The sequence below is a fragment of the Lutzomyia longipalpis genome, chromosome 3 (genome assembly GCF_024334085.1).
Source record: "Lutzomyia longipalpis isolate SR_M1_2022 chromosome 3, ASM2433408v1".
In the NCBI taxonomy this organism is placed as follows: domain Eukaryota; kingdom Metazoa; phylum Arthropoda; class Insecta; order Diptera; family Psychodidae; genus Lutzomyia; species Lutzomyia longipalpis.
The window spans coordinates 12,238,014-12,252,727 of record NC_074709.1 but is presented as its reverse complement, the minus strand read 5'-3'; the positions used below and the strand labels follow the sequence as shown (position 1 = coordinate 12,252,727).

At 38.6% G+C, this 14,714-nt stretch overlaps 1 protein-coding gene across 8 annotated transcripts in view; it reads left to right on the top strand.

The window, feature by feature from the left end:
* Positions 1–14,714, top strand: part of LOC129792225 (supervillin) — an 80,395-nt gene that overhangs the window by 48,331 nt on the left and 17,350 nt on the right. For 6 of the 8 annotated variants that reach the window (XM_055831063.1, XM_055831060.1, XM_055831061.1 and 3 more), the window contains 4 exons: positions 1,933–2,363; positions 2,430–2,519; positions 2,901–3,242; positions 4,586–5,090. In XM_055831063.1, the coding sequence (XP_055687038.1) occupies positions 1,933–2,363; positions 2,430–2,519; positions 2,901–3,242; positions 4,586–5,090 (1,368 nt within the window). Of the gene's footprint in view, positions 1–1,932; positions 2,364–2,429; positions 2,520–2,900; positions 3,243–3,957; positions 4,093–4,585; positions 5,091–14,714 lie in introns of those variants that run through there. The other 2 variants (XM_055831062.1, XM_055831067.1) reach the window with 2 other exon arrangements.

Here is a 14,714-nt window from a genome sequence, read left to right as displayed (position 1 = left end):
GATTGTTTTATCAATTCTGTGATGATTAAGAAGGATTCGTTTGTATTTGAATAGTTGTGGGAGTATTTTCGTAAAGCCGGGTGGGAAAATCGGAATTTTACGTGTTAATTTTCATGAATTTTTATATTTTGAAGGAATTTTTCCTTTTTGTCTAATTGTTGTTAAGAGAAAAGTTGGAAAAGCTACTGGAAAGGAAATTGTCGACGTTTGTACAAGTTTTTTTCTATTGTTTTCTGCAGGTTACTGTAGATACAGGTTCTGTAAAAAAATAAAATCTTTGCTCTTTCGGGGAAAATATTAAAGTTAATAGAGCAGGTGGTAGGCGTCAGTTCTTGTAATGTTCGTGGAGTGAGTTCGAATCACGGAGAATTTCTTTTTTTTCTCTCGTTTTACTTTACAAATTAGTCAAGAAATAAAATGAATTTTACATAGGAAAATAAAATTAATTTTGAACTACAAAACAAGTGAAAAAAGATTAAACGTTAAGTCGAAAAACATTTAAAAAAAATGAAAATCATTCAACATGTAACGTATTTTCTTGTTCTTGAACATTATTTGCAGATTTTGTTGAATTCTTTGACCCAAAAACATCAATTTAGAAAACAATTCTAAAAACTTTTCAATGTTCTACATAATAAAAGAATTAAAATATTCATAAAATCTTTTGTAAAATATGCATAACAAAGTCATTCAATGCAATTAGTTGGTGTTCCACTTCGTGGCCAACACCAAGTATTGTAATCGTCGGAAAAACCGACCACCTCAGATCGGGCTCAAACTTGGTATGAGCACGTTTTAGACATCCCACATTACGAAAATGGTGGTGGAAAATTTTTGATCCGGCCGGCCTGCCGGCCGGCCTGCCGGTGGTCCAAACTTTGCCTTATATCTCGAGAACAGTAACAGATAGAGACTTCGAGTTTGAAGTTTTCTATAGAAATGTGGGTGTAAAATTTCATTTTTTCGCATTTTCAAAATCCAAGATGGCCGCCGTCCGCCATTTTAAAACAACGTCAACCACTTCCCTTATAGCTAGAGATCTGAAATTCTAGTATGTTGTAGAGCTCAGTGAGACGTCTTCATCAACAATTCATACTTGACAATCGGTCAAGCGGTTTAGCAAATATGGCGGTCTAAAGCAAAAAGTGTTTTTTCAATATAACTTGAGAACGGCTTGACCGATTTTGACCATCTTGGTATCAAATGAAAGGTTTCAAGAAGCCCTACAACTGTCTAGAACATTCCAAGTTCCAAAAACATTCGCAAGAGGCGCTAAAATCAAAAACAAAAATTGCCTAACTTTAAGGGGCAATATCTCCGAACATCTGTTATAGATTTCCTTTAAATTTTGATATGTTGTGGCCTGACTCAATATCTGTCACCAGTCCGAAAATGAAGAAAATCTATGTCGCCGTTTAGAAGATATGACCATTTGAAAAATTCTTGCATTTGAAAAGTTCTAAGAGCCATATCTCTTGAACCGCTTGTCCGATTTTGCTCAATTTGGTATCAAATTAAAGGTTTTGTAATTATCTACAACTTTCTAGAACATCAGAAACCTCTAGAACCATTCTTTCAGAACGAAAAATGCGAAAAACTCTTTTTGTGAAACAAATATCCTCCATTTTGTGTTCTAGAGGTGACCTTGAAAATCATTGAGATATATGTCAAATTATAGCTTATTTCAAGACCTTTCCAAAACTAGTCAAGAAATTTCTGTAGGTGTTATAGAACTAGAGATATGACCATTTTTATGCATCAAATTGCTGAATTTCACAAAAAAATCAACTTTGCCTACTAATATTGCTCACAAATAGTATTACAACGCATAAACAAACTTCTACACGTTGTGGGACACCAACTCTTATAACTGGACGCGTTATGATTGACTTTCCTATCTTTTCTCTCTTTGTCACTGCTGTGAATAAATAGTTTGCAGACAACATTGGACATTTTCCGTCCCTCATTCATTGATGCTGTCTCAGTTACATCCAAATCATCCCTGAGGAGCTTAGATTTTCCCGTTTCAACGTCTTCCCTGGATACAACCACCGAATTCACATCACATTCACTGTCAGGTGAATACAATTTGACTTCCTTGAGTAGCGATAGTGGTTTGCATACGGCTAAGACATCGGAGATGTCCTCGGGGGATTTTCTGCATCAAAAGGACGACATGGAGAGGCAGAGAGATGAATTTTCACCCGAAGGCAGCCCATTGGGGCATGGGGAGAAGGTTGAGGAGCCCCTAAAGCCCGTTGTACGTGTAAATAGTGTTCGTGCAAAGGCGAATATGTTTAAGGAAATGGAGAATTTGCGGAAGAAGGATGCAGAAAAACCCATTACGTCACCAATTAGGAAACGTAAGACTTTAATTTTCCAAAATTTTCAGAGGAATTATTGAATTTTCTCTTTTTTCCGTTTCAAAGGTGTTTTGCCATTAAGTCAATTTTCTGGAGATGATCACAACACAACATCAAAATCCAACAATATTTCCGACGATTCTGGCACGGAAATCGGTGAGTGGGCTCAATGAAAATTATTTGAATTTTATTTTCTTTTTTTTTTACTCTGCATGGAAGCACTTTTGATGAAATTCAGGCATGTTTTTTTTTTTAATTCTTTCTTTTGGTGATGGGAATGACAATTTTTTATTTTTTTTACCTTTTCTTATTTTCTTTCTCTTTAATTTTCTTTGCATTTTCTCTCTCTTGAAAATTCTCCATCGACACATACACACACCACACACACTAAAATAAAAACCAAATACACGCAAAAATCGGGTGGCTTTCATGGTTTTTCCATCACAAATAAAAATAAACTCTAATGAATGAATGAAAAAATAAACGGAACAATTTGTGGGTATCCTCGCGTATGGGGCGGGAATTCTATGTCCCCAGAACCATCATCAATGTCCATGGTGGAGAAAGTAAAAATATTTGATAGAGGACCAAATGTGATGGTTAGTGTGCCAAAGAAATCGAAGAATTTGATGAAAACCATTGCAGTGGTGACAAATGGAATTAGGCAATGGAGTGATGTACCGCAGCAGAAAGAACCAAAAGCCATGGAGGTGCGGGAGGTGGTGGCAAGGAAGGGCGTGTTTAGGAATCGTGCTGATCTCGTGAGGAAACAGAGAGCTGTTGTGCGGAGTTTCGAGGAAGCATTCGAGAAAATCTACCAAGAGATCACTCTTGAGGAGATCACGCGTTTGGATGATGATTTCGAGAGGATACTCCTAGGTGCGATAAATCCCATCCAATTTTCATCTCCTCGCCCGTAGGCACCACACACACACACATATATTTTCCTCGACACCACATACAGTGTGATTTTAGAAGAGTGCATTAAATTGCCACGGAGTGTGATTTCCAAAAGGCGGACTGGTATATAATAAAATTAGATTTGATGTCACACAGAGTTGCATTGATGAGTGATTCAAGATTTTACTAAGAGGCCAAAAATAGTTTTTGAATATACCTTTAAGTAGAAGTAATCTCATTTTTTAGAAAATAAAAAAAAAAACGATCCCACCGCTGCCACCAGTTGTATGTAATCCCACCGCTGCCACCAATTGTACATACTATTTTCATTATTAAGCAAGCAGCCAATAGTTATTTAGAAATGATTAAAAACCTCTAAAAATGGATCAAAAATCTCATCTTGAAGAAAATCTGTGAAGTAAAATTAACCAACTCGATTGTCACGTAAAGATTTTGCACACACCATGCACTTGCAAATGTTGCACTATGTTGCTAATTCTCTCTCTCTCTCTCTCTCTCATTCACTCCAAAGCTCTTTTGCAAGTTTGCAAGCCAACATCTCGCGAGTATTTTACGAAACATTCAATTTTTATTTCAGTCCGTCATTGCAAATCACATTTCGTGCTCAATTTGCAGGAGATTCCTAAATTTCGCACACAAAGAAGGAAAAGAAAAAAAAACTCTTTAATGCAATTCTTTCAGACTTTGATTACTAGTAGAGAGATACAAAGAATGTGAAAGAAAGACAAAAAGATAGATCGTATAGAGAAGAATCATGTGGAGAGAGGACTAGAGAAGACATTACAATTTCACTTTAATGCATTTATAGGTACATTATTTTTATGCACACCTTTTTTACTTTATTTTATTTTTAAAGCATTTTACGTATTTTTTGTTTGTTCTTCTTTAGCTTTTTTTTGTTTAATTTTTATCTCAAAAAAGCTTTTTATTTCATCGGAAACTTTAAAGCTTCTCCTTACAATTACAATTTTTCCAGCAAATGCCCTCTGAATTTTCTTTTTATGGTTTTTCTTTATCATTTTGCTTTCATTGTGTGAATTTTTGGTGCACGATTTCTAAAAAAAAAAAAAAATATCTTTCAATTGACTCTGCTTGTGCTAATGCTCACACAAACATTTATACATTTTTGGTATCAAAATGAACCACACACACGCACAAATACAACGCAGCATAATGTTATTTTAATTGCAATTAATGTTGATGATAACCCTTCGAGTCATGTTGTTAAATTAAATTAAAACTCCCATCACACTTACTCACCACATGACACACATAATTTGGTTTCTATTAAACATCCGCAGAAGCCACGGAGACTTCTCCGTCATCTTCGTCACTTTCCCGACCATCGGAGATCCTGAAAAAGTCAAAATCCGGATGCGTGGGACTCTTCCCGATGGATCTCAACAGTGAACTCAAGTCGCGCCTCAAGAAGTCAACGCACGCATCCGTTGGGAATCTCAAAAAGTCCGCAACGGCACAAATTATCAGCACCCCCGTGCAAACGGTTGAGGTGGAGAAGACCCCGTCGGAGAGTAGTGATTCCGAGGAGGGTATAAGTCCATCGAAGAATTTGGCAGCTATACTGCGGAGTGTGTCAAAGGAGAATATCCAGAAGAGTCAACAGAAGACCCCACAGGCCTGTGAGAGTGAAGATGTGAAGAGTTTGAGGATGAATTTGGCCAACATTCGCATGCGGGAGCCCGAACCGGATAAATCAACAAGCGATGGGGAGAGCTCCGGCGGCAAGGAAGTGGCTAACATCATCAAGAATAGTGCGATTGCTCGACGTCGCAAATTGGCTGATGGGTGAGTTTATTTATTTTTTTAAATTTTTCTCTTAAAAATGTTTTTCTTTCATTAACATCGTCTAAAATATTCTCTTTGTAAAAATTTGATTTGAAAGAAAAAAAGCCATAAAAATGATTTTAGGCTGGTATGAGTTAATTCAAATTATTTATTTAGGTTGTAGGTCAAATAAAAATAATTTAATTACAATTCCTTAAAAGAATTTTAAGAATCCACAAATATTTTAAGACGTCTCATGCCAAAACATTTTTGCAAAACACTGAAAGAATTCTTAAGAAAAAAATCTCTTCAGGAAGTTTATTTTAACATTAATTAATGATTGGCTCTGTTCAATTGGAACGCCAAAAATGTTTGATTCAGACTCAAATGACTTATTAGGACTCAAAAATACTTAATTTGGACGAAACTTTTGCCTAAAATATATGCAATTTTAATTATTCTTGATGACAAAATACTTAAAAAAAAACATTTATGATTCAAAATAAATATTTTTAATCTACTCCAAAAATAGATTTCTTTCAGAAATTTGGGGTTTTTTGACGGGAAATTAAATTTGAGTTTCCTCGAAAAAATTTCCCAATAAGATTTTGTTAAGAAATATACAAAAATTTCCCACAGAAATGATTTAATTTCTTCCCTAGCGGACACAAGAAAATTAATGAATCCACAAGAACATGTTAATTAAAAGCACTAGTTTGACCTTTAAATTGAACATAGTGTTGCATTATTACTTCACAATCTTTCTCTCTTTTGACCAATGTTGGTGACTTCCTTCTCTCTCTCTCACGCGCGCATACATCACGAGAGCGCGTTGTTTGGATGTTTTTTTTTATACATAATCAAAACCTTGTGCTCTGTATATGGTTTTCTTCTCATATGCTACACACCTCATATCATGCTCTCTCGATGTTGCTGGTGGGGGTGCTATGAATGAGTTGAAGTGAGGTCGTTGTATGTTCTATCTCAGTCTTTTTGAGTAGATTTCCCCGCAAGTAAACTGGTGAGAGACGTAAAATATAATTGAGTTTAGCGTAAGACAGAAATGAAGCATTTGAGGGGAATTTACATGGAAGAGAGAATGAGTAGCATTGTGAGAGGATGTTTCCCTTCTTGGAAGAGAAGAGTGTTCTCTCGGCGTTTTTATGCTCACCTTGCAGCTGTTTGTTTGAAATTTATAATGCATTCGCCGTTGGGAGAACAACATATCTCAAACCGAACAACTCGGAAGAGGATCTCCATTGGAAAAGTGAGTCATATACGGTGATTTCATTCCATCACACATTTCCACAAATTCAATCTCTCTCACTCGCAATTTTCCCTCTTGATTTTGTGACTACACCGAGCTCCGTAGCACTTCATTGAAGTAGCAACCGTTGCGTGAGATACAGCTCAAAATAACATTTTATTCCCCCCAAAAAAAAAAATCTTCAGCTCACCTTTTTAGAGCTGCCTGAAGACGCTCTTGTTTTTGTTGTTCTTCTCAAAGTGGTTCCTTCCACTGAAACACCTTTTTGCATTTTTGTGGAGTTTTGTGAGTTTTTTTTTTTGAGTGGCATTTTGTGCAGGAGAAAGGTAACTTTTTGGCGCAAACATTCGCGTTTATCAGTTCATGCAAAAAAGCACAATCTCCGTGTGATTCACAGTGTGTGTTTACATGGACTAAATTGAAGTTTGTGATTTGAAAATTTTGTGTAATTAAGACAATTTTGTGATAGCACCAAGTAGAGATAAAGAGAAGAAAATTAGTCAAGAGGAAGTTTACTTCTCAGGTAAAATTATCATGTTCTTAATTAGATATTTTTTTTCGGTCTATCATTGGCAAAAATTCTTGAGGAAAAATGAAAATAAAAGGGGCGGAAGAATAGAATAAAAGAGAAAATTAGGGATAATGGGAAAATGTGAATGATTTTTTTCCTCTTTTTACTCCGTGGGAATTTCTTTGTAAGTTTTCTTATGTGAGGGTGTTGGAATGTTTTTGAAATTGTTTCTTCGATTAGGCGTTTTTCATGCTCATTATGCTCACTTTGGGTGGAAGAAGTGCAATTGTTTGTAGAATAAAGAATTCCGCATGTTCTTTTGTATGAAATAGTTTGATTGCTCAAAGCGGGAACTTCTTAGAATAGCAGAAAGTTTGCTTTTTGTGCCTTTTTTGTTTATTCTTCTTTGTGCATCGTTTTTTATTTATTTACTTGGTAAAAAGACGTTTGAATATATTTTTTATTATCTACTTTGAAATTTTACCAAAGACACAAAATGTGCTATAAAAGATTTGTTTCTTTGGTGCTATAAAGGATTTTTTTAAAGAAAATCTACAAACTTCTTAATTAAGTTTTTTTGTTGATATTTTTAATCTTTTAATATTCTGCAATAATCTAATTGAAGAATATTAATTAAAATTCTAATTATATTTTTCTCTTACATTGTAGTTTACCCAAAACACAAAACATGTTATAAAAGAATGATGTGTCTTTGGTGCTATAAAGGATTTTATTTTGAATTGAAATCAGAACAATTCTAAACACTTTCTAAATTTCAAAGAGTTCTAGATAGAACTTTAAGCTCATTAGTGGATCACTTTTATTTATTTAAATCAATCAAACTAATTATTCCCACACACAGCAAATACCTAAATATTCTATTAAAATTTATAAGAAGGAAATTACATTCCTCCAAATTGACTTTGTATTTGCCGAAAGTTCATTGATCTGTTAAAAAGGATTATTTTCCATTTGATTTCTCTTCATATTTGGCTTCATTAACTCCCACAAAGGCAGACTTTCAGTATGTTAGGTACCTACCCCTTCCTGCAGTATTGATTTTCCCCCTTGTGTTGTTGCATTTTCCACCGCATTCAGTTGCAAAGAAATAATAATAATAATAATATTTATTTCGTATCCAAACTGCGGCTGCCGCCGTCTTCATAACCGACCTCCCCGAGAAAACGGCAGAAAACTCGGTTCATAGGTCGTATAAGCCAACTCATTTTGTCTCATATTGTACATTTTTACATTTTTTGTGAAAAATTACTTTACTTTACATCAGAGAACAAAAAATAAAAGAGTACACTTTAACATGAATCATGCGTGTTGAGACTGGCTGCAGTGCAGGTTGGAGGGACGTAAGGGATGGTTAGACTCTTGCGAGTACGTGAATCCATCCCTGAGCTCAAGGAAAAATGGAGCAAGGAGACGACGCGGAAAAACGGAGAATGGGGAAAGGAAGGGAGCGGAGACAACGCAGAATCAAGGGGACAAGCAGAGGAGGGACAAAGGGTGGACCCCACCAAAAAAACAAGAAAACGAAAACGAAAGGGCAGAGAGGCGACTCAAAAAGGTAAGCCAGGGGCGATGAGAAAAAGAGAGGAAAAGCGCTTCAGAACCAACCAAGAAGTCAAAACGAGGCAAAAACAACAAAATGAAGACGAAGAGAGCAAAATGAGCAAAGCAGCACGCACGGAAAGACCGGAGGCAGAAAACCCCGCCACCACCAACCAGAGGCCGCAACACGGGGTCATTCCGACAGCTCAGACCACAGGGCCACAGTAAAAGGACCCGCGAGTAGTGACAGACGAATCGTCGCTTAATCTCCCCCACAACGCACCATTATGCCACCGCAGAGCCCAGAGTCAATTACATGTGATAAACTAAAAGAAAATCGCGGCCCGCAGCTGAAAATGGGGAGCCGTTCCCGTGTGACATAAAAAAAGAAAAACTAGTTCTCAGATTCTTACAGTAATTGCCCTAACAAATCTAGGCCTAAGGGGAAAAGACCCTTAAAAAGGGAAGAAAACCCCAATTACAGGATAGCTCGCCACTCCAGCCGCAGGCTTGCGACACATTGCTCGTCGCTCAATCGTTCTTGAAAAAAATAATGGACTCCGCAGTAGAACTGAGGCTGCAGAGGCAGGGGATTTCAGGTCAGACCCATCAGGCACCAACGAAACCTTCATCAGAAAGTTGCATGTGGTCCTGCCATCCCAAACACCCCCAAGTCGCGGGGTCACCCTAGTGATAGAAGGGATATTCGCAACCGGCCCAAAGATAATAGGACAAGTTGGAAAGTTTTTACGTCCATTATTAGCATGCTCCATCAAGGAAGAGGCAACTCCTGTCTCTCAGCGCGGTATTCCATCCATATATGTTTCTTTAGGCGCCTCAAAAAAGTGTAGACCGTTATATTGGGCTCTCTCAAGTCCGAGGGGAGGCCGTTATACAGAGAGGGTGCGAGGTAAGCATATGAACGCTTGAATAGCTCCGTACGCGGCTTTGGAGTCAAAGCGGGGGCATCCCCTCGGAGGGGTCTCCCTCTCCCGGTATGCAAGTAGCCACCTCGAATGAAGAATACCCTCAAAGTCCTGTACTTGAAATTATACATCAAGGGTACAATGTTGAGATCCATAAAGGAGTGAAACACAGAATCTCTTCTACTTTTGCCCAGCATCGCCCTCAACGCACTCCGCTGGGCCATCTTGACTGGATTCAAGTTCGAGCTACAGGCACCTCCCCAAATTGTTAACCCATACTGCAACCGTGATTCAATGCAGGCGCAGTGAAAAGCGCGAGAGACGCCAAGAGGAGCCAGCCCACCAATCCTATAGAGACCACTAATTGCGGGCAATAAGCTGGACTTCAGTCTTTCTATGTGTGGTCTCCAAGTTAAGGCATTATCAATCATAACTCCCAAATACACAAACTCATTTACAAATGGGATCTCAACACAATGGTCGTTGCATATAGTGCCATTACAAGAAGATGCGTGGCATATAATTGGGGTTGGAGGCAATTGCGACCTAGGGGGAAGAAATTGCATAGCCTTCGACTTTGAACTCAGCACCATGGAATTACCGCTTAACCAAGATCTAATAGTACACAGGTCATCCTGCATATTCCCTCGCAAAGTCTCCCAGTGTTCACCACTATAAAGCAGTGCCAAATCATCAGCGTAGGCCACAATTTTGCCATAAAGGCTAGTATTAAGGAGATCATTAAGATATATCAGGAAAAATATTGGTCCCAGAACGGTTCCCTGGGGGACCCCACAATTTAGATGGCGTAGTTCGCTCATCACACCACCCACCCTTACCACCTGGCATCTATCCGACAGATAAGACCTGAATAGGTCAAAGGCAGTACCTCTGACCCCACAATTGAACAACTTTGTTAGGAGGACGCCATGACTGACTGTATCAAAAGCTTTGGTAAGATCGAGGAAAACCGCAGAAGCATTTTTCTTTCCATTTAGTGCCTCATGGACAAAATTCATCACAGCCAACATGGCATCCTCAGTGCATCGTCCCTCCCTAAAACCGAATTGGCTCTCATTGAAATACCCATTATTGTTTAAAAAGGACATTAGTCGTGCCTTAAGCAATTTTTCGAAAATTTTTGAAAATACAGAAAGCAAAGAGATAGGACGATAGTTTCCCATAATACCTCGATCTCCCTTTTTAAAGATTGGGACAACAACAGCCCTTTTGAGGGCGTCTGGGAAAACTCCATTCTCTAGACAGCGGTTGAATAAAACCTTTAATACATCTACTATGAACAAATCAATTTTTTTGATGCACAAAGCGGATATTCCATCATAGCCAGTTGACTTCTTATTACTCAGAGACCTAATTACCTTGAGTATCTCGAAACCAGAGATGGGACGTAGGAAGAGACTACCCAGTGGAGAAAGGGACGTGAGACAAGGCCCGTGAGCCTCTCCGAATTCACCGGATTCAATGACACTTAAAGGAGCACTTATAAAAAAAATCATTGATGGAATTAGCTATTCGTTGCTTGTCGGTCACAGAAACACCATCAATCACAATCTCACATAAATCTTTAGATTTTTTAGAACGACCCAAGATTTCATTTGCAATGTTCCAGGACTTCTTGACATCCTTACCCGCCGACAAAAAGCTCATCCTATAGTAATTGCATTTACGCTCCTGTACAAGTGATCTAACAAGTCTTTGTGCATTGAGGAAACGTTTTTTAATGCCCTCATTATTGGGGTGTTTTTTTCTCAGACCACCAAGCTTATTCTTTCGTAGTATATGCTTTCTAAGTTCGGCAGTCATCCATGGTTTGAGATTCTTATCTTCCTTCTTATTCAGGGAGGGCCGAGCGCTGCAATTGGAGATTAATTGATTTAATTTACCAATGAACAATGTAAATGCTTCATTCACATCATTAGACCCCAGAACATCCCCCCAAGACTCCCTCCTGAGCAATTCATTCAATTTAACATAAGAAATTTTTACGCTACCAATTGTCGGACTCTGGTTCCTCTCGATGGATACCCCCTTCACTTCAAGCAAGAGCATAGCATGGTCAGTCAAGCAATTGTCGAGCACTTTGCAGTTATTGCAGAAGTGGTTTGATCTATTTTTAGCAAATACATTATCAATGCAAGTAGCAGAATTCGTTCCAAAACGCGTTGGCTCATTGACTAAAGGTTCGAAACCATACGATGATAAAAGAAACAGAAAATTATCAACTTCGATTGAGTTATCCAATACATTTACATTAAAATCCCCCAAGATATAGACATTTTTAGTTTTATTGTGAGTGTGCAAAAGTGGCTCTAGATCCAGAAGGAAGTGACGGACAGAGAGAGAGTGAAATCTATAGACACAGATAAAACAAATTTTTTCAGTTCCAAAAGAACAGCAGAGAGACAGACAGTCAGCGGAGGGAAAAGAGAGAGATTCAAATTCACAGACTGCCAACGCATCACTCACAAATACCCCAACACCACCAGCTCTATATAAACTATTGCAATTTGCGTAAAAAGAGAATCCGTTGATTGGGTACATTGACCTCTCATGATCGTCAATCCATATCTCAGTGACAAAAACAATATGCATTTTATTTGGGAGAGATGACAAATGGGCCACCAAGGGATCGAAGTTCGCCCTTAAACTTCGAACATTCTGCAGAGCCACCCTCAACACGCAATTATCAATGGTGGAGTTAACAGGGCAGAGGGTATTTTTATCTTTATTATCATTCATTATTTAATTTTTCCAAGATCAAGGGAAGAGTTTACAGTGTAAACTCTCTCCTTTTCCTTTACCCTCACTAAGACTCTGCCCTGCTTCACCCACACATACCTCCATCCCTTTGTCCTCGCCATGTCCCTGGTCTCCCTCAATAGGTTCCTTGTGTACGCTGATATCCTCTCCGCAACTCTAATCGAGAACTTCGCTCCGTCGGACGTTGATGCCTCCAAGTCAGCTCCGCCGGCAATTCGACGCTGTCGAGCAGCATGCAGAATTCTCTCTCGCATGCGTCTAGTGGTCACTCTCACAACCATAATATCTCCGTTATAGTCCGCAGTGCTGGATCGAGTGACTCGCTTTTTTGGCCGCTTTATCACAAAAGCTTCACTGATATCGTCTGTGGGAATTTTCATGTTCAGCGCCGACGAAAGAATCTCTTCAGCCCTTTCATAAATGTCCCCCTCAAGAACTTCAGGAACATTGTGGATCTCCACCGCCTCGAGTTCCGCGATTCTTTCAGCGCTTCTCAGTGTGGTCTCCAAATCCGCCACCCGGCGTCTCAGCTCGGAGTTTTCGGCTCTCAAGGTCTCCAGAGTCGTCATCATTTCATTTATTGAAGAATTCGTAGTGCGGATGTTCCCGCTCATTTCCTCGATTTTCGAGTTCGTGAGAGAAAAGTTCTGGTTGAGTTTAAGAACTTCTCTCTCGAAGGATTGCCTGAGTTTGTCCAGGGCCCCAGACGTAGCAGCATCCTGCGGTTCGTTTCTCCTGGCATTGCGGCTCTTATTCTCACATAAAGCACACTTCCACTGCACCTTTATCTCCCTCAGCGCCTCAACATCCCGGGACTCCAGATTTACACATTTCAGGTGGAAAGATCTTCCGCAGTTAGGATCGCCACAAGTGATTGTCTGGGTATCCTTGGTCCCCTTTAAGAACTTCTCACCACACTCTCCACACTTCGCCATCAAAAAATTAAAATCTCTTCTCTCTTATGAAAAAAATCCAATGCAGAGCGAAGCGTGTGCGTCGTTTCTGCTCGAGCGCCCAAACTGAACTGAAAGAGAGGGAGAGGGTGTTAAAATCCTTGCGTCAAGTTTTATTTTCCACAAACTCTGCCTATATGAATTTTTTTTAGAACCTTAGACATTAGGGAGAGGGATGAACACAATGTGAATTTGATGGTGTTTTTGTGAGACTATACGACGACTATCCCTAAAATTCGTCTCATTATGCGCTTTTCAACAAATTGAAAATCCTCTTGCTTTTGTATGTTGTGTGTTTTGTATTTTCTGTTTGTGGTGTGTGCGCGTGTTGGAAAATACATAAGGGAAGGAAATGAGGAAAAATCTATAAAAAGAGAGACTCACAAAAAGCCGCTTGATCAATAATTCATTTTGGGGTTTTCCTGTATTAATAGATACCAAACACTCATGTTTTAGTCTCTTTGTTTGGAATATACAAAACTCGTCGTGCTTAGGAGCATTTATGTGGTGTGGCACAAAGTATGTAACGTTCAAACGAAAAAAAACCATGAGCACTGAATTGATTTAAATTGACTCTCGCTGCGTCTATCGTGTTGATTGATTGAGGAAAAGGCAAAGTGTTTTGTGGGCTCTCTTTATGCCCGAGAAAAGTCTAAAAGTGCTTCATCTTGGCTCGCGTCACGGAAGATGATTTTTTTCTGGGGAGCAGAGCATGTCCGGGGCGGGTATCGAGACGTGCGAAGAATGCAGAAGAAAGTGCAAGTTTTAATATGAGCCAGACGGATCGATATTAATACAGAGAGCGAGAGACTGTTTTGGTGGGTTTTTGACACCAAGGGGTGGTTAAAAAACCATCCAGTGCGCTTTGTCTTGAGGTGTGTAGTAGAGGGTTTGTGCATAAAAAATGAGAAATTTTTTTTAGAACTTTAAAGATATTTTGAGTTGAATATAAATTCTGAAATTAAGTCTTAATTATTTACTGAAATTCTTTTTTTGAACTCAGAAAAAAAATTGTTGGCTTGAGATTCGAACCGGTGGCTAATGTGGGCAAAAATCTAATGCTCTAACCATTATACTAATGTTATCAATTTATAGCAAATAATAGTTAAACCTAGCTATTGAAGCTATTACAATTTTTTCTTCAATTTTTCTCACAAAAATGTGTAATTTTAGGAATTTAAAAAGACAGATTTTCAGTCAATTAATTTTTCATTTAAAATCGACATTTCGGACTAAATAAGTCCTTCCTCAGGCCCTAAAACATTTAGAAAGATTACATAAGATGTATCTTTTTATTATGAACTAGTCAACCCGAGCCCCCAATCACGTGTGAGCAATCACCATTTTAAGCTATAAAAGGGGGGCGTATATTAATAGGGGGGATGAATAATACGGTACCCGGAGAAATTCTAAAAATAAAAAATTCCCGTTATCTGACCCTTCAGCAGGTAGAAAATGGGAAAAAATCAATTTTTCTTTGGGGGCGCTATAAAGGGGAGTTGGGGCGGAATCCCATATAGCGCTTGCAACTCGTATTGACCCCCTCTACCCCCATACCAAATTTCATCAAAATCTGCCCAGCCGTTTCGGACGAGTTCATGTGCCACAGACAAACAGACAGACAGACTTTTCAGCTTTATATATTAA